The sequence below is a fragment of the Pleurodeles waltl genome, chromosome 1_2, assembly GCF_031143425.1.
Source record: "Pleurodeles waltl isolate 20211129_DDA chromosome 1_2, aPleWal1.hap1.20221129, whole genome shotgun sequence".
Classification (NCBI taxonomy): Eukaryota; Metazoa; Chordata; class Amphibia; order Caudata; family Salamandridae; genus Pleurodeles; species Pleurodeles waltl.
The window spans coordinates 1,336,006,568-1,336,033,987 of record NC_090437.1 but is presented as its reverse complement, the minus strand read 5'-3'; the positions used below and the strand labels follow the sequence as shown (position 1 = coordinate 1,336,033,987).

At 46.2% G+C, this 27,420-nt stretch overlaps 1 protein-coding gene across 1 annotated transcript in view; it reads right to left on the bottom strand.

Moving 5' to 3' along the window:
• LOC138296310 (long-chain-fatty-acid--CoA ligase ACSBG2-like) overlaps positions 1–27,420 on the bottom strand; it is a 424,825-nt gene that overhangs the window by 244,563 nt on the left and 152,842 nt on the right. The window contains exons 5-6 of the mRNA XM_069235332.1: positions 21,853–21,933; positions 6,939–7,088 (exon numbers count right to left, since the gene is read on the bottom strand). Coding sequence (XP_069091433.1) covers positions 6,939–7,088; positions 21,853–21,933 — 231 coding nt within the window. The remainder of the gene's footprint in view (positions 1–6,938; positions 7,089–21,852; positions 21,934–27,420) is intronic.

The following is a 27,420-nucleotide window of genomic DNA, read 5'->3' as shown; positions in this document are numbered from 1 at the left end:
CGGTGGTGCAAATGGCTTGTAAATGAGACCTCCTAGAGCTATTTAAATTCTGGTCTACCTCTCTCCTACAGCATTAACTAGTCTGAACAGATCAGGCTCTTCACTGAGGCAATTAGCACAGGTGGGCCTTGTGATACTTATGCACCCGGTTCTGCTTTAGTATGCACTCTCTTTTAAATTGCAACATCTCGCTTTGCATGTAGAATTGTATCATGTTGTGTGGTAAAAATAAATCAAAAACAAATTCTGCAACATCTCTGTTGGCATGTAGAATTGTATCAAGATGTTTGGTAAAAATAAATCAACAACAAATTCTGCAAAATAAATAAATACATCAATAAATAAACTAAAAGGGAGTGTTGCAATCCTCCAACTGAGGTTTAGATATTTGGTTATGAGTTCAATGCAGATCAATAAGAATTGTTTATACCTTGGTACCTGCAAAATAGAGGACCAGTTCCTCTGACTTTCAAAAGTGCATTTACTTATTCTTCCTCCTTGTTGGTCACCACGGCACTGGGTGACACTAGCAGCTATGGGTCAGCTGCCCTTCCTTTGGGGGACCCACCTCAATAATGAAAGGAGCAGACCTAGGTCTGACCCACAGTAATAGGTACAAGCACAGACACACAAAGGACTTTACTCTTGATCAGGTTGCTGGTAAGCAACACAGGAGTATAACCACAGCAACAACAGCAGGATGAAGTGAAGAAGCAAAATTGGACAATGTGCAGCGAGAGAGTGTGCTTGCCAGGCAGCCAACCCTCACTTTGAGCAGTCATTTTTTGGCACCCCTCCTTCAATCTGTGGTGAAGGGTGGACAGATTCTCAAGGCACTGTCTGCTTCTGTGTATATATCTCATTGGCTTGTGGCTTTAGCTCAAACATGGTCAGCATCCATCTCCACATTTTAGAATCACCTTCTCGAAGAGCTACAGGTTCTATGCGGGTTTGTGTTCAAACGTGTCCAACAAGAAAGTAAGCCCAACCTTACCTTCAAAGCCAATAGGTCTGGAGCAGGGAGTAGTATTCTAGGAAGGTCGTCCTTCCAGAGGTTCCTCTAAGTGGCTGTGATGGCAGGTTTCTGCTTCATATAGACCTTTATACAAATTACTATAGATGTATAAGTCTGGGATGGAGCTATTCGGACTATAGCACCTATTCTGAAATAGTTATGGATAACCCAAACAACAGGTATCCCAATAGTGTTTGTGAAACATTTACCATCCGCACGTGCTGAGAATCCTGATGAATATTACAAAAAGGTAATTTGTTTTTTAACATCTTAAATGCACAAACAAATAAACACAAAGGGGCCTCTGTCCGGCCTAAAACTCTGGCTTGTAGCAGAGGAAGGGTGCAGTTACTGAACCAATAAAAGAGAATTTACTTCCACAGCCCAGTGTAAGGGCAGACAGGATTAAGGTGGTACCCCCAGGAGACTCTAGGGTTAGTAGTCAATTTGAGAGTCTTCCCACAGCTCACTCTGCCTGGGTGCCTCTGAGGGGCACCACTTGATCTTTAAGTGGTGCCTCCTCATCAGGGCCCCATAAATTGTGGACAAAAAGCAAATAGATGGCAGCAATTTAAGGAACAAGAAAAAAAAGTGGGCCTGGTCCATCTGCCTAGGTTTTTGGGGACTTTGTACCTTACAGTGGTTGTCCTAGGAAGGACTACTACGTGACATCACTGGATCAATGCTTTTGAGTGGAATCTGTAAATAAATATAACTTAAAGAAAAGAAAATGTGTTCTACAAACTTTCACAAGCAGCAAACCCTAGAACATTTAAAGCTTTAAAACGTAATTATAATTTTTGTCTAGGATTGGTTTAGGCTTAGGGTTAAGTTTAGACTTTAAGGACATGAGTAGGTCTCACGTTCTTCTCCACTGGTCCAAGGATGATGTTAGGGTGCTTGTTATTTGCTCAGGATTATATTACATTTGTGGTTAAGGATTGGTGTTATCCATTTACTTTGAGGTTCAGGTGAGTGCTTGTTATACTCAGTTAAGGTGATTGCTACATAATCCTATGGTGGAGGAATTTGGAATTTCCAGAGAAATGGGTTTTCTGGTTGGCTGCAGTAGGCAAGAAGGCAATATGTCAGGCTATGGAGTGCTGATTTATAGCTTTACTAGCACTTAGAAGCAGTCCATAGTTTGGCTTTTGTTAATATTGAAAAAGCCGATGTTGATGTGCACAAAGATACGTTCATGTATAAAAACCAAATTGCATCAGTATTATCAAATTCACCCGTCATGAGCTCTCCATCAACCCTAACTCAGAAATATGTGGTCAGGCAGGTTCTGGGACCTAGGCCTGAGGTTACTGATTGACAGGTCACAAGTGTGGTGGCACGTTGCCGGCAGATAACTGCGCAAGCAGGAAACTCCGATCAATCCCACAGAAAGGTGCAGCAATACTACAATGGTCAAAGGAGATTGGCCCCAATAAAGCACACAAGGCCAGAGGCATGCACGTGTTCCCAAAACGCCATACATTCAGATGCCACTTGAGGTTAGGAACACTCAGCCAATCAGAACCCAACACACACAGTGACACACAGTGATCACGCACCCCTCATGGTGGACATCTGGACACATTACCCACGGGGTCCAAGCAAGGCAGAGACACCCCTGCATATGTTATCAGGGACCTTATTTATGACTCCAAACCAACAGCCCACATTCTTTACCTAAAAAGGAATGCTGCATTTTATGATGCCCATGGAAAATGTATAAAACAACGTTCAGATTGATTGTACTTTGAGACAGTCCTCAGACTCTGTTTCTGTAACTGTTCTCCCGGCCATAGTGTTGTCTTAAGACTCTTGTCATGGGGATGAGACTGCTGGTTTCAGGCGGCAGCACCACTCACAACTGAGTCTTATCCCACACTGTCTTATAGCTGCTGGCCTAACCCTTTCGGCTAGCTAGCAGCACCTCACCAAAACCCAAAAGTAAAGGTGATTTGTGGCAGCCTGATGCATGACACTCTATGACTTCTCAGGGAAGTTGTAGTGGAGCAGATCTTAGCCCTTTCTCTTAGTTACACAAGTCTCATACATGCAAAAAGACAAACAGAAGCAGGATTTAGTTCAATACATTTTATTGAAGCAACTGCGTTTTATGTAAAAAGGCATGAATTGCAATTTTACAGAAAATGAATCACAGCACTGTTATTACGGTGACCATCAAATCAAATCAAATCAAATCAAATCAAATCATTAGCATTTATAAAGCGCGCTACTCACCCGTGCGGGTCTCAAGGCGCTAGGGACAAAGGGGGTGGTTATCGCTGCTCGAACAGCCAGGTCTTTAGGAGTCTCCGGAAAGCGGAGTGGTCCTGGGTGGTCCTGAGGCTGGTGGGGAGGGAGTTCCAGGTCTTGGCCGCCAGGAAGGAGAAAGATCTCCCACCCGCCGTGGAGTGTCGGATGCGAGGGACGGCGGCGAGTGCGAGGCCAGAGGAGCGGAGGGGGCGGGTGGGGACGTAGAAGTTGAGGCGTCTGTTGAGGTATTCCGGTCCCTTGTCGTGGAGGGCTTTGTGTGCGTGGGTGAGAAGTCGGAAGGTGATCCTTTTGCTGACTGGGAGCCAATGCAGGTGTCTCAGGTGTGCGGATATGTGGCTGTTGCGGGGTACGTCGAGGATGAGGCGGGCTGAGGCGTTTTGAATGCGTTGCAGGCGATTTTGGAGTTTGGCGGTGGTCCCAGCGTAGAGGGTGTTGCCGTAGTCCAGGCGGCTCGTGACGAGGGCGTGGGTCACGGTTTTTCTGGTGTCGGCGGGGATCCAGCGTAAGATCTTGCGGAGCATGCGGAGGGTGAGGAAGCAGGCGGAGGACACGGCGTTGACTTGCTTGGTCATGGTGAGAAGGGGGTCCAAGATGAAGCCGAGGTTGCTGCGTGGTCTGCGGGGGTCGGTGCGGTGCCGAGGGCCGTGGGCCACCAGGAGTCGTCCCAGGCGGACGGGGTGTTGCCGAGGATGAGGACTTCAGTTTTTTCAGAGTTCAGCTTTAGGCGGCTGTCCTTCATACCCTCTTGTAGGTTGGTCTTGGCGCTGGTGGGGTCCTTGGTGAGGGAGAGTATAAGTTGGGTGTCGTCGGCGTAGGAGGTGATGATGATGTCGTGCTTGCGTACGATGTTAGCGAGGGGGCTCATGTAGACATTGAAGAGTGTCGGGCTGAGTGATGAGCCTTGAGGTACGCCGCAGATGATCTAAGTGGGTTCTGAGCGAAACGGAAACCATAAAGAGAAATAGATGAAAAGGCCCAACATTCTTTCACACTATTGATTCTAAATTACCTACCTGCACTACTAAAAATTAGCATGAGAGTGATTGCAGTGTTAGCCCTAATCTGCCCATACTAATCTCTGCAAGGAAACCCCATCCCCATATCTGAGTAATAATCAGGGGGTACCCGTTGGTCTGCTGTCAGTCCACCCGAGTGGATGGAGAGATGTCACCAAGTTTAACAGAGCTGCGACGACGTAGTATAGCATAAGATGGCTGGCTGGAATGTCCTCTAACTTAGTTTGGGGCAGGATATTGTTTTATAATAAAACATGTTGTTGTGAGAACTGCCCTGACGTGATAATGCTTATTTTCTGTGCCAGGTAAACATTGTACTTGTTGGACCGGCAGTACTAGGTAAATAATCATGGTTGAGAACAAGATGAAATGGTGTGCAAAAGAACTAGTACCTAATTCTGCGTGAAAGGACAACTGATAAAAATAATAAAACATCGCCACTAAAATGGAACCTTGCTGAAATAATAAAGGGAAATCAATTAAGTGAACTAGGTAAGAGAGCTCAGGCCACAGGCAAAGAGCTAAAATTAATTTGCCCATGCAAAAGCTGTAAAATAACCCCACAAAAGTTTTTAAGTAAACCAGCTGTTACTGTTTTGCCAAACACCTCTTGACTTTTGTATTTTCTAGGTAAATTCACATTTGAGCAACAGTTTTTCTGATTTCTTCTGATTCCTTCTGGGGAAATCCAAACAATATGAAGGCAAATAGAATGAGGGTTTTTAGACAGTTGTGACTCCAGTTATTAAACTTTGATAAGGAGGTGTTCGTATACAAGACTTTCAGGTTTACAGGTTTGCTGTAAAGACAAGGATGTTGCTTTCATTTTTTACTTCTCCTCACCTGAGGTCAGGCAGCTCATTTAGGAAGAATGATGTTTCGACCAAAGGGAGAGGTGGTTGATATGGAGTTACTACAAGACTGTGTTCTACCTTAAATGTCTAATGAGCTTGGGCGCCTAGTGTTAGCTATTTGAATGTGAAAGGGGGACCAGGCCCTCTGCCCCACTTATTATTTGTGCTAGCTATCGAACCACTGGCATGCAGATTTAGGGGTGTCCTTCAGCTCTGAGGCATCCAGTGAGAGAGATCACATTTGTGGTGTCATTACATGCTGACAATGCATTAGTGTACTTTTGCCAGCCAACATGTTACATGCCCTATTACAAGAATTTCAGGATTGTGTATTGCCTGCAATAAATCAAAATCTTCCAGTTAAGATATTGGCAGAGCACCAACTGCCTGCTATTGGTCCCTCATGGGTGACCTGACCTCAAGCTTCCTCTCTCTCATAGTACGGGTCACACATGATGAAGCAGATAGCCACAGGATAAATATTGTAAGAGTAAAATCCAGTCCTTTGTCCTGTATCAAACTGTGGGACACAATACAGTTATATGTGATGGAGAGGGCAGCCTTGCCACAGTGGTATTATTGCCACGTTGCTTTTACGTACTTCAAGGCACAATGTATATGGTCTTCACCATGTTGGATCAGTATTGGCAGGATTGATCTGGGCTGGTAAAAGAAGCGAGTCACACTAACTACAGTAAAGGCGGAATGGGGCAAAGGTGGGTTGGGGATTTCAGATATGGAACCTTATTACATGGGTGACCACCTCCAGCAGGCTGTGCACTGGATTGATGAAGATGAGAATTGGGAAAAGCGACTGCTGGCAGGTACACATGGAGGCATCCCCTTAGAAAACCTACTAATGAAGGGTAAGAGGGTGCATCCCAAATGCCATTCATATTCAGAAAAGTAAGTGACATATGGCCTTGAAAACCTGACTATACAAATGAGCTGCGGCAGGTTACTTGACACTTTGTGGACTGCTCTATCGCTGGGAGGCCTTTGGGTAGCTGCGTGCTTTACAAATTTCCTAGAACAGAATATGGGAAAAAGTGGTCTAAAAGGTATTAAAGTGCCTATGTTTTCGTCCAGCATGCATATCTGGAGTGTGCATCCATTGGCGCAGATTGCCCTCACCATGAGAACAGACATATGGAAACGGGGGGCTTCTTGACATTAGCAGATCTCTACCTGAAGAAAGATTTCTGACCTTTAAAGATGCATGGGGAAATCACAAGGTTAGGGTAGGGCTTTTTTTTTTACAATATGCTAAGGTGGCATGTCCTGCCAGACATATGGCCTGAATCCCCGGTAGCACCTGTGCCCACTCATATAATGGTAGAGTAATGTCACTGTCAGGATGTAAGAAACTCAGAACCATCTTTTACAGGGCTCTGCATACTGACAGACCCCTTACTAGGCAGAAGGCACAGGATGAATGGCAAGAAACGGTTGAGGATCCAATCACAGATGAGGAGTAGTGCAGAGTCAATCTGGGAGTTTATCAATCCAGTACCTGTGTTTTCTGACCATGCTACTCCTCAGAGTTTGTCTAGTACCCAAATAAGCTCCTTGTTTTTGTCCTTTTGTAAATAGATTTATTGAGTGAACATCTTGGTTCCTTTTGATGGTTGATGGCTCAATGAGCTGAATAGCCTTGTTGATGTTCGGATATCATCCTAAATACTGAGCACCCCACTGTCTGCATTCATTCTATTCCCCTTTACTACATTAGTATTTTTAAATACTTCTCTAGTGACATACTTCTGCATTGATACTCACATTGTCATGACTGATCATCGCCCCCTTTGGTGTCCCCGTTGTCCCTGAGGTGTAGATCAGAGTGCAGCATTGATTAGCCTTCTGGGAGGCGATGATGTCATCAAGTTGAGAATCAGAAACCTCTGATCCCAGCTGCATGAACTCTGCCCACTGCAGACAGAAAGTAAGAGTCAAAACAACAGAAAAGAGAATGTCACTGGCCAGCACCGTCCATCACACTGCAATATGACACCGATTCAGGAAAGCCCTAAGACCTGAAATAATGAGCATTGGATCTGCCACAAGCAAGAGGTAATCACTGGAACAAAAAGTAAACACTGAATGAGAAATCAAAGAGAAATCCAAAAATAAACTACTGAATGTAGCACCAGCAATCACCCAAAGACCTGTGGAAGAAGCAACAGAGATACAAATAAAATAATGGCACTAGTACTGCCGCACCCTGGATTGATGGGTTAGCAGCCCAGTTTCTGATGGATCTGGGCCAGCAACTGACTGACCAGACAAACTCAGCTCCAAGATAGCAAGCAAACATGAAGACCATTCTATTAGAAACCAGTCGCCTTTCCAATCACACATTCTCACATTAGTGTAGCCAGATTATGTGCGGGAGCTCCTCTTACTTCACGCATCGCGATTTGCACAGTATGCACCAACCCCTTGCCATTTCCCTTTGCAAATATTGCCAGGTAAAACCTGACGCAAGTTACTAGAGAAAAAAAAAGCCCAGTAAAGACTCATGTATATTTTAGTAAAGAAAGCACCACAATCCATGTTTTGCCTCGTTTTTGTTTTTCAGACAGTAATCATACTTTAGTTCTATTTTTCGCACCAAGTCAATTGCAATTCCTGCGTTGTTGGAACAAATCATCTGTGGTAAATATCGCACTCTTTTACAGGCCTTTGAATCCTTATAGTACACTATTGCACATACTGGTAGAAGTTGGATTTCTTGTTGCAGAGGTATGCACCCTGTCCCAGCAGGAACCACAGTCCTAGTCAGGACAAGTCACCAACACACCCTAAATTAACCTGTGCTCACCTCTTGGTACCTTGCACAGAGCAGTCAAGCTTAACTTAAGAGGCAATGTGTAAACTATTTGTGCAACATGCCAAACAGTAAAACAGTGGAAACACCACACAAAAAACGATACCATGCCAGGCTAGATATATCTTAATTTAATGAAAAAAACAAGACCAAAACAACAAAAATTCCCTAATCAAAAGCTGAGATATGAATTTTTAAATAACAAACATTGTTGTTGTGCTTAGAAGCAGAAAGCAGCAACCAGGGCTATCTGGTCGTGCTAGCCTGGGTCAGATCTGAAAAGTCAGGCCAACAACGATAAAGCACGGGTCGGATACAGGGACCGCAGAAAATAGTACCTTGGTTTGGAGTTGACGTGGCAAGCAAGATGCAAGGAACAAAGGATGTGATGCATTGGCATCTATCCCACAGTTGTAGGCGCTGTGTCGGATCCAAGCCATCCAAAGTCAGCAATGTGTCAGGAATTGAGGTGATGTGTTGTGCAGATGGCAATGTGGTGGTCCTGATCCTTGAAGCAACGGCAATGCGCCGGCATCGATTCAGTGTCCTGAATCGTCGCAGCAAAGGTGATGCGTCAGTGCCGATGGAGATGCCCCGGTTCTGATCGACACAACAGCGTTGATGCACAGGTTCTGGCATTCGTGACACTTTATAACCACTTCCAAGGGCTAAGGACTGGATTGGCACTACTTGGCAGGGCAGGACTTGCAGCCTTTGATGTCCCTGAGACCTCAGAAGAACAAGAGGATAGCAAGGAAGCCCTTAGAATCACTTTATTTCTGGGTTGAAGAGATTTAGGGCCAGTCCTTCTCAATACCAGACAGGGAGGGCAGCAAGGAGAGGGTCATCACAGCAGTGAGACGGTTCTGTTAGCAGCACAGCAGTCCTTCATCCTGGCAAAGAATCCTCAGGTACAGAAGTGTACAGAGTTGGTAAGGGTCTGAGGACCCGTTCTTATAATGAGTTTTGCCTTTGAAGTGGGGAGACTTCAAAGAGAGGCCTTTGAAGTGCACAGATTCCCTGCCCTTCCTTCCTTGGCTCCAGACTCACTACAGGGGGTTATGCAGTCTTTTGTTTGGGATCAGGACACAGCCCATTCAGGTGTGTCAGCTCCTCCCTCCCATCTTGCCCAGGATGGCCCATCAGGCTGTAGATGGCCCATCAGTCACACCTAAGCTTCCTTTGTGTGTGAATATCTGGGGGAAGGCACAAAAGCCCAGCGGTCTCCCATCCAGACATGTATTCAGAGACAGGCAGAAGGGACCAGATGGTCAGAGTAAGACAATATAAACTTTCTAAAAAAAGTGGCATTTTCAGAATTACAACTTAAAATCCGACTTCACCATAAGTTGTGATTTTACATTGTATTCCCTGCCGGATGACCTCCTCGTCAGACAAGGTAAGTCGGGCGTCCAACAGGGGAGGATGGTGGAGGGTATTGTGTGTGAGTGTGTGGTGTCTGGATGTGTATGTGCGTGTGTGAATGCGACTGTGAGTGATGTGGTGTATGCGTGATGGTATGCATGCATGTATGAAAGTTGAAGTGAGTGCATGTCTGCATGTCAGTGTGTATGTGTGTGAGTATGCGTGTTTGGATGTATGTGCGTATGGCTGCCTGAACACGTGTGAGTAGAGTCTTTAGTTTACCTCAAAAAGAGAGTTTGGAATTGTCTGTCCAAAGTGGTAAGGGGAGGGAGTTCCATAGCTTAGCTGGCTTGAATGTAAAGGACCTGCCTCTCCATCTTGTTTTTTTTAACACAACAGGTGTTAATTAGAGCAGCAGATGAAGATGTAAGGGATCTCTGGGGAGTGCAGGGTGTAATCATACGCTTGATAAGTAAAGGTCCGCTATCATGAAGAGCTCGGTGTACCATACATAAAGCTTTGAAATTAATCATTTGCTGGATGGGAAGCCAGTGAAGGGAGGCTAGGGCTGGTTTGGCCGATGCGGTTCTGGGAGTGGCCATGAGTAGCCGGGCTGCTGCATTCTGCACTATCTGCAATCTCCATTCTACACCGATGGGAGAGCTCAGGAACAGAACATTCCCATAGTCTAGGCGGGATAATATAAGAGCCTGAATAATAAGTCTTTTGACAAGAAATGGGAGAGATGTGAAAATGTTTCTGAGCATTCTTATGAGATTGAAGCAAGAAGCCGCTGATTTCTTTGCATGCTGTTCCATCGATAGACGGGGGTCCAGCCATACTCCTAGGCTTTTTATAGTATCCTTTGGGGGGAGTCTTTTCAATTGTTCTGGAATTGAGATTGAGATGGGAGATTTCATTCTTCCTTACCACCTTCACTATGCATGATTGTGTTTGGGTTCGACCATTATCTATGCATGCCATTCGGGTTAGTCTCTGTGACATCAGTATTCCAAAAGGTTATGTTAAATTTGTTAAAATGCGTAAGAGGGTACCACAAATTTCTTGGTGATTTCCTGATTTACACTGGTATGACTGAATGGCATTACCCGATACTCGAACAAGTGTTGCACATTTTACAGGAACACTATATTAGTGGCAAGAAAAATCAATTTCGATTATTAATTATTTAACTACATAAGGAATCAAATCTAAGCGAGGTCTAGCAAGAGCCATTTTAGATTTTGAAGGCACTCCAGCCTACTGACACAGGTCAAGTTTTTTAAGTTGAATAAGAAGGTGCTGCCTGGCCCTGCTTAACTACCTTATGTTGTTATGTTACGTTATGCAGTGTTGTCACTCTATGACCCACGAGGGTATCCTGGCGGTGATGGGGAAGTCTAGTCAAATCCTTTGAGATTACTCAAAAAGCCAGGTCTACAGCTTCCTGCTGAATTCCAGAAGTGAGGAGGAGGCTATTATGCATAGCACTAGCTTGTTCCACGCTTTAGGAGTGCCCAGTCCTACACTAGGCCCGGCTGTTTCAGACTCCGCTCTACTCAGCTGCATCGGATTAAGGCCTCCCGCCTTTCTCCCTCTTTCTCCACACCTTTTGCTCTTTTGCTACTGCGTTTTGCCACTTTTGTTTTTTCATCTTTTGCCTGTTGCACTCCTAGGCTTTCTGTATTGCCCCTTATGCATGTTTCACCCTTTCCCTCTCTTGCTTCATTTGCCTTTTGCCTTTTCATCTCTGCTTTTACTCCAATTGATTTTTGAGCCTTTTGACAGTTGTTTGCCCATTTTCTACCACTCTATATACTTCTCTCCTCTTTTACCTCCTTCAGACTGCTCTTCCACTCACCTCATTCTCTCCGGTCTCTCACTCAGACTTTGGTCCACTTTGACTTTGTCACTCTAACCCTTTTTTCCTGCTTTTTCTCCTTTTTACTCAGCTTTACTTTGACAGCTGTTGTCTTTCCTCCCTTTTTGTGCCAATCACTACCTGTGGTATCTCACATTTCCTGCCGCCTGCATTCGCTTTGCCCAGCCCTTCCCATTGCTTCAGGATCTCCTCTACTCTTCCAACATTCTTAATGGCGGGTGCAACTTGGACATGTGCAGTGGGTGCATCACTGGCATGCCAAACGTAAGCCTATCTGTGCCATTCGCATGCTCCTGCATCCACCAAAGCCCAAGGCATGACACAGCCAAAGCCCTCCATGCTATGAACACTGGACACCCATTCCCATGCTGCACTTTGGCCTCCCCCACGAGCACAGAAGGATCATTCTCCTGTGCTGCATGCCACTTCTCCTGTGTCTCTCTCAGCCCACTCCCCAAGTCCCCCTTCCCTCCCTCTCGTCATACATGCAACCATACTTCACAAGAAATCACCTCACCTAACATTCACCCCACCATGTCCTGCATTCTCATCAACAGCTTTCACTCATCAAACACACCTCCAAAGTCTGGGACTTCCTGCACCACCTTTCCCTGGACCTATTGTTCCTCGCTGAGACCTGGCTCAACCTGTCATTTCCACCAAACATCACAGTAGCCATTTAACCGGACTACAACATAACCAGCCTGGACAGTTCCATCAAGCCCAGGGGGGGAATTGCCATCATCCTCAATGAACACAACACTTGCTCCAGCTCATCAGTTAATTCCAGCCACCACCTCGAGCATGTGTCCTTCAAGATCAGCACGTCTAGCAGTAGGCGCGTAGGAGGGGACCTAATCTACCGACCTCCAAGATCCAAATTTAGGACCACCTTTGCTGACCTCAACACACCACTGATGCTAAACTGCAGCTCCTTTATCCTCCTCAGTGACCTCAGTTTTCACCTAGAAAACCTCACTGACACCAGCAACACCAACTTTCTGAAAGATCTCAACATAATTGGACTCACCCAACGAATAGGTGAACCCATTCATTTATTTGGCACCTTCTTGACCTTATCTCCACCAGTTTCACAGACTTCACAGTAGACAAACCCACTCCGTTTTGCTTGGGGGGACCACTGCCTTGTCAGCTTCAGCTTACACCTACCAAACCAAGAAAGAGCCACACCTTCTCCACTATGCTGCACAATGGCCACAGTGCAGTGGTATACGTTTAGAATAATGTAGGCACCTCATCCAGGGTCCTGCCCACTCTCAAAACACACCTCTTCTCGAGTCCTAGCTCAGGATATGGACCAAGAGGTTCAGGATAAGTAGGTGCAGTTCCCTCTTTCACACTGCAGTTTTATTTATGTGTAGGTTTACCTAGTGTTGAATACGACTAGAATGTGTGTCAAAGCACCTTGATGAATGAATGAATAAGTATATTTTAAAGCACTCAAATGCCCCAAGGTGTCTTGCCTCTCGCGTCCGTAAAATGAAACAGGATATTTAAGCAAAGACAGTGATATTAAAGAGCCAGATATTATTCAAAGAGCCCATGTTTTAAGTTGTTTCATTAACTGCAAGAGGGCTGAGGATGCTTTAATATAAAGAATGTGTGTTCCATAATTTAATAGTGACCTCTGAAAAACGTCCCTACTTCTTAAGAAATAAACAAACACAAGCACTGGAGGATTGTATGGAAGGAGCAGGAAGAAAAACAAAAAACAGCATGGCAAACCCACCAACACACAACGTTGCCAGGCACAGACTGAATGGAGTCTCCCATACTGCCACAGTCATACATGCCCCAGAAGAGAAACTGGATGGAAATGGTAATCATATTGGATAGAGGTACACAGAGAACATGATTGGTTAGATGGAATCTAATAGTGCAGACTCAAGTGGAATCAAGGGCAATGACTCTCAAAGTCTTCAGTGCAAGACCCTCCATGTTTCTGCTGGTCACCAGCCCCTCAATCCCCAGTATACCTCTGACTCCCAGAAGGTGCTTTGCAGTTTAATCTTTAAATAACTTGTGTTCCCACAATATCCGCAGTCCAATACAGGAAAAGCACACCTACTCTTCCCTACCCTCCTATTCTGCATACTGACACTTAGAATGTGATCAGAACACAAGCTGTGAGGACTCACACAAAACTCCCATGACGTCCTTTACTTTTTGAGCCCCAGTCACAGCTCCCATATTCTGGCTCCATTTTTTCTGAAGCTATTCAATGCACACACATTCTTCCTGACCTCCAGACATAGCTAGACCAACTAAAGATGTTCTAATCACCTGACCCACCCCATTCGACCACACCTTGAACATAGTGAACATTGTCGTCTATCCCAGTGTGACAGTTACAGAAAATGCCATTCCCCTGCCTAGGTCAGCATTGTTATTCTACTCTTGGCGATAAAGGCTTACAGCATCCTCAAAAGTGTTAACCACACAGTAAAATGTCCAGTATCTGCTACATCTCCAGCTTGCCATGTCACAGTTTAGGACATTTTCTAGATCATTGCCTCAACATGAATATGGTTAGATCTGACAGGAGTAGGTCGATGTGAAATAAAGTTAGTAAACAAAGTTATTTTTTTTAAATGGACTTTTAGGTGTGGTCTATTTTCAGCTTTAGCAAGAGATCATGTGATAAACAAAACTAAACATGAGGGTGACTTTGGGTAAGTCTCTTAAAATATTAGTTTCTTTGACTCAGCCCTATTTATCCTTCCCTTGATGAAAGTTTCATTCATATTCAGGACCAGCCCTCAGGATTATTGTCTCTTTAAGATCATGCTATTGGCCATTCGGTGTATTATTCAGCCCAAAGAGTGCTTTCATTACACTGCATTGACACAAAAGACCCCATCTACTAAAAAGGAGGCAGCACCCTCTGCCTACTCCCAATATACATCCATCCCTGCCAATAAATCCTAGTATACTCATATCACTACTTCTATGCCTACCTCCACCCCTATGCCTACTCCAATGCCAATAAATCCTAGACTACTCACACCGCCGGTCCTACTCATGTCACTACTTCTATCCACCCCTCTGCCTACTCCAAGATACATCCATCCCTGCCAATAAATCCTAGACTACTCACACCGCCGGTCCCACTCATATCACTACTTCTATGCCTACCTCCACCCCTCTCCTTACTCCAAGATACATCCATCCCTGCCAATAAATCCTAGTCTACTCACAACGCCGGTCCCACTCATATCAATACTTCTATGCCTACCTCCACCCCTCTCCCTACTCCAAGATACAACCATCCCTGCCAATAAATCCTAGTCTACTCACACCGCCTGTCCTACTCATATCACTACTTCTATGCCTACCTCCACCCCTCTCCCTACTCCAAGATACATCCATCCCTGCCAATAAATCCTAGTCTACTCACACCGCTGGTCCTACTCATATCACTACTTCTATGCACATCCCCACTCCTGTGCCTACTCCAAGATACATCCATCCCTGCCAATAAATCCTAGATTACTCACACCGCCGGTCCTACTCATGTCACTACTTCTATGCCTACCTCCACCCCTCTGCCTACTCCAAGATACATCCATCCCTGCCAATAAATCCTAGTCTACTCACACCGCCAGTCCCACTCATATCACTACTTCTATGCCTACCTCCACCCATCTACCTACTCCAAGATCCATCCATCCCCACCAATAAATCCTAGTCTACTCATACCGCCGGTCCCACTCATATCACTACTTCTATGCCTACCTCCACCCCTCTCCCTACTCCAAGATACATCCATCCCTGCCAATAAATCCTAGACTCCACCCCTCTCCCTACTCCAAGATACATACATCCCTGCCAATAAATCCTAGTCTACCCACACCGCCAGTCCTACTCATATCACTACTTCATTGCCTACCTCCACCCCTCTCCCTACTCCAAGATACATCCATCCCTGCCAATAAATGCTAGTCTACTCACACCGCCAGTCCTACTCATATCACTACTTCTATGCCTACCTCCACCCCTCTCCCTACTCCAAGATACATCCATCCCTGCCAATAAATGCTAGTCTACTCACACCGCCAGTCCTACTTATATCACTACTTCTATGCCTACCTCCACCCCTCTCCCTACTCCAATATACATCCATCCCTGCCAATAAATCCTAGTCTACTCACACCGCCGGTCCCACTCATATCACTACTTCTATGCCTACCTCCACCCCTCTCCCTACTCCAAGATACATCCATCCCTGCCAATAAATCCTAGTCTACTCACACCGCCTGTCCTACTCATATCACTACTTCTATGCCTACCTCCACCCCTCTCCCTACTCCAAGATACATCCATCCCTGCCAATAAATCCTAGACTCCACCCCTCTCCCTACTCCAAGATACATACATCCCTGCCAATAAATCCTAGACTACTCACACCGCCGGTCCTACTCATATCACTACTTCTATGCCTACCTCCACCCCTCTCCCTACTCCAAGATACATCCATCCCTGCCAATAAATCCTAGACTACTCACACTGCCAGTCCTACTCATATCACTACTTCTATTCCTACCTCCACCCCTCTCCCTACTCCAAGATACCTCCATCCCTGCCAATAAATCCTAGACTACTCACACCGCCAGTCCTACTCATATCACTACTTCTATGCCTACCTCCACCCCTCTCCCTACTCCAAGATACATCAATCCCTGCCAATAAATCCTAGACTTCTTACACCGCCAGTCCTACTCATATCACTACTTCTATGCCTACCTCCACCCCTCTCCCTACTCCAAGATACATCCATCCCTGCCAATAAATCCTAGACTCCACCCCTCTCCCTACTCCAAGATACATCCATCCCTGCCAATAAATCCTAGTCTACCCACACCGCCAGTCCTACTCATATCACTACTTCTATGCCTACCTCCACCCCTCTCCCTGCTCCAAGATACATCCATTCCTGCCAATAAATCCTAGTCTACTCACACCGCCAGTCCTACTCATATCACTACTTCTATGCCTACCTCCACCCCTCTCCCTACTCCAAGATACATCCATCCCTGCCAATAAATCCTAGTCTACTCACACCGCCAGTCCTACTCATATCACTACTTCTATGCCCACATCCACCACAGGGCCTACTCCTATGCCAAACCCTACTGCACCTAACTTACTCTCACCTTTACTCTTACCAATATCTTTACCCATACTCATTTTTTCTACTCCTATTTATTCCTGATCTTACTGTACACGTATGCTTACTTACCCCATGTTGGACCATGCCCTCCTTTCAGGGTCACCCCAAACCTTTTGCCTTCACCCATTCTATTTTTGCGGAAATCATTTTTGTTGGGTCTCTGTGCACTTTACCACTGCTAATCAGTGCTAAAGTGCTTGTGCTCTCTCCCTAAAACATGGCGAAATGGGCCTACACCTAATTGGTATGTTTAATTTACTTATAGGTCCCTAGTAAAGTGGTATACCAGATACCAAGGGCCTGTAAATTAAATGCTACTAATGACCTCCATCACTCATTGTGCCACACACTTAAGTAGCCTCTTAAAACATGTCCCAGGTGTTCACTGCAGCCTGAATACAGTTTAAAACTGCCAATTCCCTTTTATTATGTGTCACCCCTAAGGTCGGCCCTAGACAGCCCACGGGGCAGGGTGCACTGTAGGTAAAATGTAGGCCATGAACTTTTTAGTTTTACATATTCTGGTAGTGAAAACTCCTACATTTGTTTTTTTCTACTGCTACTGTGATGCCCACCTCTCCATAGGATACCATTAGGTTGTCTTATTATATTTAATAGGTTTCTGGACCTGTGCCGAACTCTCAGAGGACTGCCTGCTACTATGGCCTGCTGTTTACTTCAGAAGACGGCTTAGCTGCACATGGAGGAACTGCTCTGCTGCTTGAAGCCTGCCTTGAATCCTCAGAGGTCTGCTCTCTCTGCTGCTTGAACCATGTTCTACTGCTTGAACTCAGGACTTCCAGAGTGGCTGCAAGAGCTAGTTAGCTGGCCTCCTGATCAAAGCCCGAGGGACAGAAAAGGCTCCAGCCACCAGTTCCCAGCCTGAGTGAGTCCTGATCCTAAAGGTGGTGCCTTCCTAGTCCTTGTTCCTTTGAAGTGGTGCCAAAGGGGCCCAGATAGCCAAAATCCAACACTTGGGTCTTAGGAAAGTTCTGGCTAAAAACTGCTCTGAGAACCGAGAGGAGGCTGGTATCAGCATGTGTGCCAGTCCATCCAAGGTGCCTCACTGTTCAGCCTGACTTTGCTGCAGCTCCCACTATGTTTTTCTACATAGAGGCAAATCCTGTTTGGTGGTCCTTCACAGAAAGGGTATCCAGCCTCGTGGAGCCCTTGTCGGCAACCGCCTCCCGCCTTGTCTTGCTGGAGGTTTTTGACTTCCAGATAAGAGAAATATTTACAGTGACCTCATCCAGTGGCTCTCCGATAACAACGCCTACTCCTCAGACACCGCTTACCTCCTTGCCCCACTGAACTTTACCTTCTCAAGACACTTTTTGCTGAAATTTCTTCTAAGTTCAAAGGTAAACGCTGACTGAGCCCAATTCACTGTTTGTATCCGACCAGCAATCCATCGCAGTCTGCCATATTTTCCGACTTTGACCTGGTCTTGTGCAACTAGATATCGGCGGTGTCAAGGCCCAATTCCTTGGTGTCTGTGCGTTGATGCTTTAGAGGCCCACCTCCAGGCAGCACCAACTCAGAATGCTGTAATAGCACTGATAATTGGAGCGGCCAGGCGGGGGGAAGGGAATTAGGATGGGAACAGCCAGGAGGGAGACCTAAAAGGAAAAACTGTTAGACATACCATAGAACAACAATCACAGTATTTATAAATCAAACAATATAAAATTGTAAATATGTTTTCCATCAAACGTATTGAATAAACTAAACTCCATATTCTCACTTGACAATCTAATAATAATTGTCACTCCAAACCAACACCATAATGTACCAGAGAGCATATGTCAGAAGCTCAGAAACTCAAGAGAAATAGTAAGTCCTAAAACAGAAACCAGGAAATCAAGGGTTAATATCACAAGAAAATCTTTCTAAATAGAAGTCCACTCGTTTTCTTTTTAGTGTTTACAAGAACGAACAAGATGCTGCAAAAGAAAACTATTACAAGGTCAATTATCTTATTCTCTTTAACGTGTGTAAAACAAATAGCACGAGCGATCCAAAAATCAATAAACAAGAACAAATGTTATTCTTTAACAAAGCTGCAGCTATTTGGATACTTTGTACTCAAGGCAACATTCCAAAAACAATGTTGCCGGGTATAGAAAGCCACGCGCTAAGTCAACCTGCAATTTCTCAACTCCGGAGGTCGGAGATCAGATCGCAACTATTACAGTTGCTTAGTAACTGACACAAACACCATTAGGGAAAACCCAATGGAACGGGCTCACTGTGAACGAGTTAGAACACTCGTTAGTAGTTTCTCTAGCAGAGTGTGGAAACTGAGTCAGCTCGATGAAGGCTCCAGAATAGTGTGCACTGGAGATGGGGTGTGGCTGGTTTATATAGGAGAGCCACACCCTAAAAATGGCTAACCTTGAGGGTGGCTGGGATATATAGTCCCAGATGCAATGTGTGAAGGGTGAATGCAATTCAGCCACCACCTGGTGCTTCCCCCTGGCCAATGAACCTTGCCACAAAGGGGGCGGGAGAAGAACCCTTTGTGTTTAGACAAAATGGAACAAGTACATAGTTTATCCTCCGATAACGTGATTGAAACCGCGCCAACACCGGAGTCTGACAGGCGGATAGTGCTTTCATTTTTAAAAGCTAGTTTTTTCCTTAAACGTTAAAAATTCATAACTCTGGGTCTACTGATTGGATTTTTGTCATTTGGTATTAAATAATTTATTGAAATGTAGTGACTTTTGTGGTTCACCCTGATAAGGATTGTATGTGTTGTTTGAGTAGGGTGGTGAAAGCCACCCATGTCACCCCAACACTGGATTCCCCTGTGTTTAGTTTTCGAAAATGTACAGGTTTGCTAGGTTATTCTATGTGCTGGCTGAGCTAGAGCTCAAAATCCACAGCTAGGAACTTTGCAAACAACAAGTCAGTTTTCAGTGGAAAAATGTGATGTGTCCACGTTGCAGTTTGGGGTGTTTTCTGTCGCGGACACTAGGCCTACCCACATGAGTGAGGTACCATTTTTGTCGGGGGCAATGTTGATGGAAGGTAGTTTGTGACTCCCCTTAGATGCCAGAACTTTGCATCACAGAAATGTGAGGAAAATGTGTTTTTTAGACAAACTTTGAGGTTTGCAGGGATTCTAGGTAGATGTCATCCCATCCTGGATTTCCCTCGAGAGGCGCTGCAAAAAAGGTACCTGGTCTTCCCAGGGCCAATGCCCTCTCCGGGACACTCAGTGCGCACGCTCCAAAGCAAAAAAGGGGGTAAGTAGCTCCGGGGCTACATCTGTCCTTAGCTATCCTTCCAAAAAAGCCACCATGTCCGCGCCCTCAGTGCCTTCCGGAAGGCCTATGATTCGCACATTGTTTCTGCGATTGCAACCTTCGGCGTCCTCTATTCTGCGTTCAAGCCGCTGTACACGTTCGGTGAGCTGGAAAACTGTGGCCCCAAGCTCCCGCTGTGCTGGCGAGAGCTCCAGCAGAGCTGTCTCGGCCTCCTGGACCCTGTCAGCCAATTTCTGGTGGTCTGCCCTGAGCAAGCTCACCTCCACGGAGACCTGGCCAATGTCCTGCTGGAGCGTCACTTTAGTGTCCTCTATAGCCCCCAGGATCTTGTCCAGCGTTGCCTGCAGGTGCGGCGCCACCAGGTCTACCATAGTTCTTTCAGTGGAATCTCCCATGCACTTGTGGGCTTGCACTTTACTTCTTTTCCAGCCCTTGGAGGTCATCCGGTATGTTGGGGTGGCTAATTAACGACCCCCACATTTTTACAGGTATGTTCTGGACTTACAGTTCAGCCAGTTATCCTCTCGGCCGTGCCCTCTGGCCCTCTCTTCTCGCTGAATCAATACAATTGGCCACCTATTCACACCTCTGTCCCACAGCGCTCACCTGAGCACCCGGAGACCTGTCGTCTTTTGCTCCATCTCATTCGTGTAGGTAGCACATGAGTCCCTGATGTCTGGCTCCCCAAAAGAGGTCCTGTGGGTTCCGGTCCATGCCAGGACCCCGTCTCCAAGCCACCACCTCCGCTGCCGTCTCTGCCGCTGTCTGGCTCACCCTGGCTCCTATCGCCAGGTAAGCTCTGTCCCTGGGGTGCCTCCCGTTATATGCCACCAAAATCCGCCGGCTCCAATCTCCTCTATCAGGCCTCTCAACTTGCTGCTGGACCTCTCCTCTATGCTGCCACCCATAGGGCTCCCCGCTCACCCAGCCGCGTGCTCCTCAGGTCACTGGGGAATCAGCCGTTTCGTACCTCGTTGTCAGGCCAGTTCTATCGAGGCTCACTCTCAGTCTCCGGCACGTTTCGCCCGCAGGCCGCAGGCCGCAGCCGATTCAGGCTCTTTTGGCTTCCGGGAACTTCCTCCACAGGCCTGTTCCTGTAGTGTCCTGCACATTATTTTCTCCTCTCAGGGCACCGTGCCCCCTCAGTGGCCAGGGTGCTCCTGCCACTGCCAAACTGCTCACTAGGCCCACGGCCCCTTCTTGCCTGTAATCAGCTGGCCAGAGCGATGTTTCACAGTCGTCAGCCGCTCCCGGCCCCGTAAACTTCCCTCGCACCGTGCACTATGCACAGCCCGGCACCAGAGAGCCCGAAAACAGCCTCGGTCACCTGCTCAAGGGGCCCCCTCGTCCCCACACCTTCATAGGCCACCTCCAGCTCCCAGAGGGTCAGGGATGTTAAGGATAAAGTATAGGCCTTAGCGGAGCCGTGCGCTCACTCGTCGGCCATCTTGACCATACAGGCCACGCCCTGACAGCCACTCTTCATGAGGGGCAAAAGGTGGGGGGCGTTGCCCCTCCGCCCTAAAGGACGGGCCGCGGCTGACCATCACACCCTTCCAGAAGCTTTACTCTGAGTCAATGCTGCTCCCAGGCAGAGCTCCCTAGAATACCTTGTAATGTACCAACAGTGGGTAGAAGCTTTTGTTAACAACTGTTGCTATCTCATAGCAGTAAATACCTGGATTTAGAATCCAGTTATTCAGACTAGTGCTGTCTGCTGGATCCATACATAACAAATCAATATATGGAAAAGCGGATAACAAACACGCCCATAACCAAGCAGTACAATCTCTGAGTGTAGCCAGGGGTCGCTGTTGATGCTCAGGTCTTTTAAACTAGCTTCTCATTTATTTATGAATAAAGTACAAAAATAATGACCCAGAAGTGAGATTTGGCTGAGAAATAAAATAGCAGATGGGTAAAAAACTAGAATTGTGGATATGCAATTTGTATTGAATGTTATTTTACAATTCCATGTTCACACCCTGTTATGAAACAAGTGTTTTGTGTTTGTCTATGATTTTTGCAAAATCAATTCTGAAATTCCAAAAGATGTACTCAGTTTTACTAGGTGGAAACGTCTCTTGCGGGTCTTCCTAATACTTTACTTTGAGGGACAGAGGGAGGTCTGACCAAGGGCAGTGGTTGAACCCTACCGTGTAAAGGTTGGGCCTCTTCTCCTTCAGCTCATCACTGTATTGTACTATGGCCTTCAGGTGAGGCAACTGGTCCTGGACCTAAAGAGGACATACAAGAAAATTGAAATAATTCAAACATCTCACACATCATTTAGAATTTACTAAACTGAAAAATGCCAAGATCAACCCATAAAGTTTAACCACTGGTGATGGACTGAAAGCGCTGCTCTGAAACGAAAAAAAAATGGGGCTTAATTTGGAGCTAGGATATGGGATACTCTGTCACAAAAATGATGGTTATCCTGTCCATCACATTACAAGTGCACTGTACCCTACAACTGTTGTAATACCTGGATGGGATCTCTGTCACAGTTGTGATGGAGTACCCCATCTGCCTAACTCTAAATCAGGCCTGGAGGGAGCCCTGCTTGATTCATATTGGAATGGTAAATGTGCCAGGTTTTTTTCAGCCATTTGTTTTTATGACTGTTTGCTTTTTCATAGAATAACAAATGCTGCTCTTATTTTACCTGTATTGTGTATTTTGTTTAAATACGCAATTCACACATTTGGAAACAATTTTATTATTGGTTTCGGAATGTTTTGTTTTCGCTGGGATTCCGATTCTGTGCTTATATAGAAGGAATTCCCAGTCAGTCGGTGCTCATGTTGCTACAATTCCGACACAGTAATCATCTTCTGTGCGTGTTTTTCCCTAATTTGCTTTATTTCATAATTTATGTATTAACCCTCTGTGTTACCTTACAATAGAGTCAAAATTTACAATAGACAGATTTTCAATCTCTCTCCAAAAAGAACATTAATCACAGAGTTATGTTGACATTTTTATTGTTGCCTGAAAATAGCTGGTTGCAAGAAATACAACAGCAGGTGCTTTTAATACTTTAATACACTTGCAAAAAACTGCACCCCTACCCGAAATCAACACCTGGTGTAGTGGCACCTACTGCACTGTGCTAGAGCCTGCACTGTATACAGCCTAGTCACTGACGGATATTTAGCAGCTTCTTGCGCAGCTTCATTTCGTACATTTTTGCACTGAGTTTTCAGCTCACCAGGCTTTCTATTTTTTCAAAACTCATGTTTCTGTGCTTAGAACTTCCTGCTTGTGTTGTATGTAAGTTTTAGTCCGAATTGTTTTTTTAACACTGTTGCTGTTTTTATTTTATTTTTTGTGTTTTGCAAATAAACTCTACTGGTTATTTTTTTCAGGGTTTAACAGTTTCAGGAACAGGGCGTTTTACAAAGTAAAGCACTTGATTGTTAAATTCTAGTGGAAAAAAAACACTTTTTTTCTGTGTAATACAGAACCTTATGTGGCCAAAAGAGGTCCCAAGGGACACCTAGGGACAGCCTGTGGTACTGCACCCTTTCCCTGCTTGGTGCACATTAGAACGGTAAATGTGCCAGGTCAGTTGCAGCCAGCAGGGCTGGCTTTAGAGCTGATGGCGCCCAGTGCCGCAATATTTTTGGGTGTCCCCACCCCATGACCAACTCCTTTGATTCCCTCACTACCTGTAGGAGGCTGGCCTAGCTTGTAGTGGGTACCAAGGGGTACTTACACTCTGTACCAGGTCCAGTTATCCCTTATTAGTGTAGAAGAGGTGTTTCTAGCAGCTTAGGCTGATAGAAGGTAGCTATAGCAGAGCAGCTTAGGCTGAACTAGGAGACATGCAAAGCTCCTACTATACCACTGGTGTCATATGCACAATATCATAAGAAAACACAATACACAGATATACTAAAAATAAAGGTACTTTATTTTTATGACAATATGCCAAAAGTATCTCAGTGAGTACCCTCAGTATGAGGATAACAAATATACACAAGATATATGTACACAATACCAAAAATATGCAGTAATAGCAAAAGGAAGTAATGCAAGCAACGTATAGTCACAATAGATTGCAATAGGAGCACATAGGTATAGGGGCAACACAAACCATATACTCCAAAAGTGGAAAGCGAACCACGAATAGACCCCAAACCTATGTGAGCTTGTAGAGGGTCGCTGGGACTGTAAGAAAACAGTGAGGGTTAGAAAAATAGCCCACCCCAAGACCCTGAAAAGTAGGTGTAAAGTGCACCTATGTTCCCCAGAGAGCACAGAAGTCGTGATAGGGGAATTCTGCAGGAAAGACCAACACCAGCAATGTAACAAAGGTGGATTTCCGGACGAGAGTACCTGTGGAACAAGGGGACCAAGTCCAAGAGTCGCGACAAAGTCGAGATTGGGCAGATGCCCAGGAAATGCCAGCTGAGGGTGCAAAGAAGCTGCCACCGGATGGTAGAAGCTGTGGATTCTGCAAGAACGAAGAGGACTAGGAACTTCCCTTTGGAGGATGGATGTCCCTCGTCGTGAAGAAGCTTGCAGAGGTGTTCCCATGCAGAAAGACCGCAAACAAGCCTTGCTAGCTGCAAGGGTCGCGGTTAGGGTTTTTGTATGCTGCCGTGGCCCAGGAGGGACCAGGATATCGCCAATTGCGTGAGGAGACAGAGGTGGCGCCCAGCAAGACAGGCAGCACCCGCAGAAGTGCCGGAACAGGCACTACGAAGAAGAGTGAACTGGAGCTCACCCAAAGTCACAAAAGAAGATCCCACGACGCCGGAGGACAACTCAGAAGGTTGTGCACTGCAGGTTAGAGTGTCGGGGACCAAGGCTTGGCTGTGCACAAAGGAAATCCTGGAAGAGTGCACAGGAGCCGGAGCAGCTGCAAATCACGCGGTACCCAGCAATGCAGTCTAGCGTGGGGAGGCAAGGACTTACCTCCACCAAACTTGGACTGAAGAGTCACTGGACTGTGGGAGTCACTTGGACAGAGTTGCTGAGTTCCAGGGACCACGTTCGTTGTGCTGAGAGGGGACCCAGAGGACCGGTGATGCAGTCTTTTGTTGCCTGCGGTTGCAGGGGGAAGATTCCGTCGACCCACGGGAGATTTCTTCGGAGCTTCCAGTGCAGAGAGGAGGCAGACTTCCCCCACAGCATGCACCACCAGGAAAACAGTAGAGAAGGCGGCAGGATCAGCGATACAAGGTTGCAGTAGTCGTCTTTGCTACTTTGTTGCGGTTTTGCAGGCGTCCTGAGCAGTCAGCGGTCGATTCCTTGGCAAAAGGTGAAGAGAGAGATGCAGAGGAACTCTGATGAGCTCTTGCATTCGTTATCTAAAGAATTCCCCAAAGCAGAGACCATAAATAGCCAGAAAAGGAGGTTTGGCTACCTAGGAAGGAGGATAGGCTAGCAACACAGGTAAGAGCCTATCAGAAGGAGTCTCTGATGTCACCTGCTGGCACTGGTCACTCAGAGCAGTCCAGTGTGCCAGCAGCACCTCTGTTTCCAAGATGGCAGGGGTCTGGAGCACACTGGAGGAGCTCTGGGCACCTCCCCTGGGAGGTGCAGGTCAGGGGAGTGGTCACTCCCCTTTCCTTTGTTCAGTTTCGCGCCAGAGCAGGGCTGGGGGATCCCTGAACCGGTGTAGACTGGCTTATGCAGAGATGGGCACTATCTGTGCCCATCAAAGCATTTCCAGAGGCTGGGGGAGGCTACTCCTCCCCAGCCCTGACACCTTTTTCCAAAGGGAGAGGGTATAACACCCTCTCACTGAGGAAGTCCTTTGCTCTGCCTTCCTGGGCCAAGCCTGGCTGGACCCCAGGAGGGCAGAAACCTGTCTGAGGGGTTGGCAGCAGCAGCAGCTGCAGTGAAACCCCGGGAAAGGTAGTTTGGCAGTACCCGGGTCTGTGCTAGAGACTCGGGGATCATGGAATTGTCTCCCCAATGCCATTCAATTCCATGATCTTAGACATGTTACATGGCCCTGTTCGGAGTTACCATTGTGACGCTATACATAGGTAGTGACCTATGTATAGTGCACGCGTGTAATGGTGTCCCCGCACTCACAAAGTCCGGGGAATTTGCCCTGAACGATGTGGGGGCACCTTGGCTAGTGCCAGGGTGCCCACACACTAAGTAACTTAGCACCCAACCTTTACCAGGTAAAGGTTAGACATATAGGTGACTTATAAGTTACTTAAGTGCAGTGGTAAATGGCTGTGAAACAACGTGGACGTTATTTCACTCAGGCTGCAGTGGCAGGCCTGTGTAAGAATTGTCAGAGCTCCCTATGGGTGGCAAAAGAAATGCTGCAGCCCATAGGGATCTCCTGGAACCCCAATACCCTGGGTACCTCAGTACCATATATTAGGGAATTATAAGGGTGTTCCAGTATGCCAATGTGAATTGATGAAATTGGTCACTAGCCTGTTTGTGACAATTTAGAAAGTAAAGAGAGAGCATAACCACTGAGGTTCTGGTTAGCAGAGCCTCAGGGAGACAGTTAGTCATCACACAGGGAACACATACAGGGCACACTTATGAGCACTGGGGCCCTGGCTGGCAGGGTCCCAGTGACACATACAACTAAAATAACATATATACAGAGAAATATGGGGGTAACATGCCAGGCAAGATGGTACTTTCCTACACAACCCCCCCCCCCCAAACGAAGGACAATAAGACTAGCCATGACCTGATGAGTCTTCATTGTCTAAGTGGAAATATCTGGAGAGTCCATCTGCAGTGGAGTGGGTACTCCCAGGTCTATGTTCCACTGTATAGTCCATTCCCTGTAGAAATATGGACCACCTCAACAATTTAGGGTTTTCACCTTTCATTTGTTTTAGCCAAAGTAGAGGTTTGTGGTCTGTCTGAACAATGAAGTGAGTGCCAAACAGGTATGGCCTCAACTTCTTCAGTGCCCAGACCACAGCAAAGGCCTCCCTCTCTATGGCAGACCAACACTTTTCTCTAGGGGTCAACCTCCTGCTGATAAAAGCAACAGGTTGATCCTGGCCCTCAGAATTGAATTGTGATAAGACTGCCCCTACCCCTAATTCAGATGCATCAGTCTGGACAATGAATTTTTTGGAGTAACAGGGGCGTTTTAGGACAGGTGCAGAGTGTAGGAGGCTGGACTGGCTTGTAGTGGGTACCAAGGGGTACTTACACCTTGCACCAGGCCCAGGTATCCCTTATTAGTGTAGAGGGGTGTCTAGCAGCTTAGGCTGATAGAATAGGTAGCTTAGCAGAGCAGCTTAGGCTGAACTAGGAGACGAGTGAAGCTCCTACAGTACCACTAGTGTCATATGCACAATATCATAAGAAAACACAATACACAGATATACTAAAAATAAAGGTACTTTATTTTTATGGCAATATGCCAAAGTATCTCAGTGAGTACCCTCAGTATGAGGATAGCAAATATACACAAGATATATGTACACAATACCAAAATATGCAGTAATAGTAATAGAAAACAGTGCAAACAATGTATAGTCACAATAGAATGCAATGGGGGCAAATAGGGATAGGGGCAACACAAACCATATACTCTAGAAGTGGAATGCGAACCACGAATGGACCCCAAACCTATGTGACCTCGTAGAGGGTCGCTGGGACTGTAAGGAAACAGTGAGGGTTAGAAAAATAGCCCACCCCAAGACCCTGAAAAGTGGGTGCAAAGTGCACCTAAGTTCCCCCAAGAGCACAGAAGTCGTGATAAGGGAATTCCG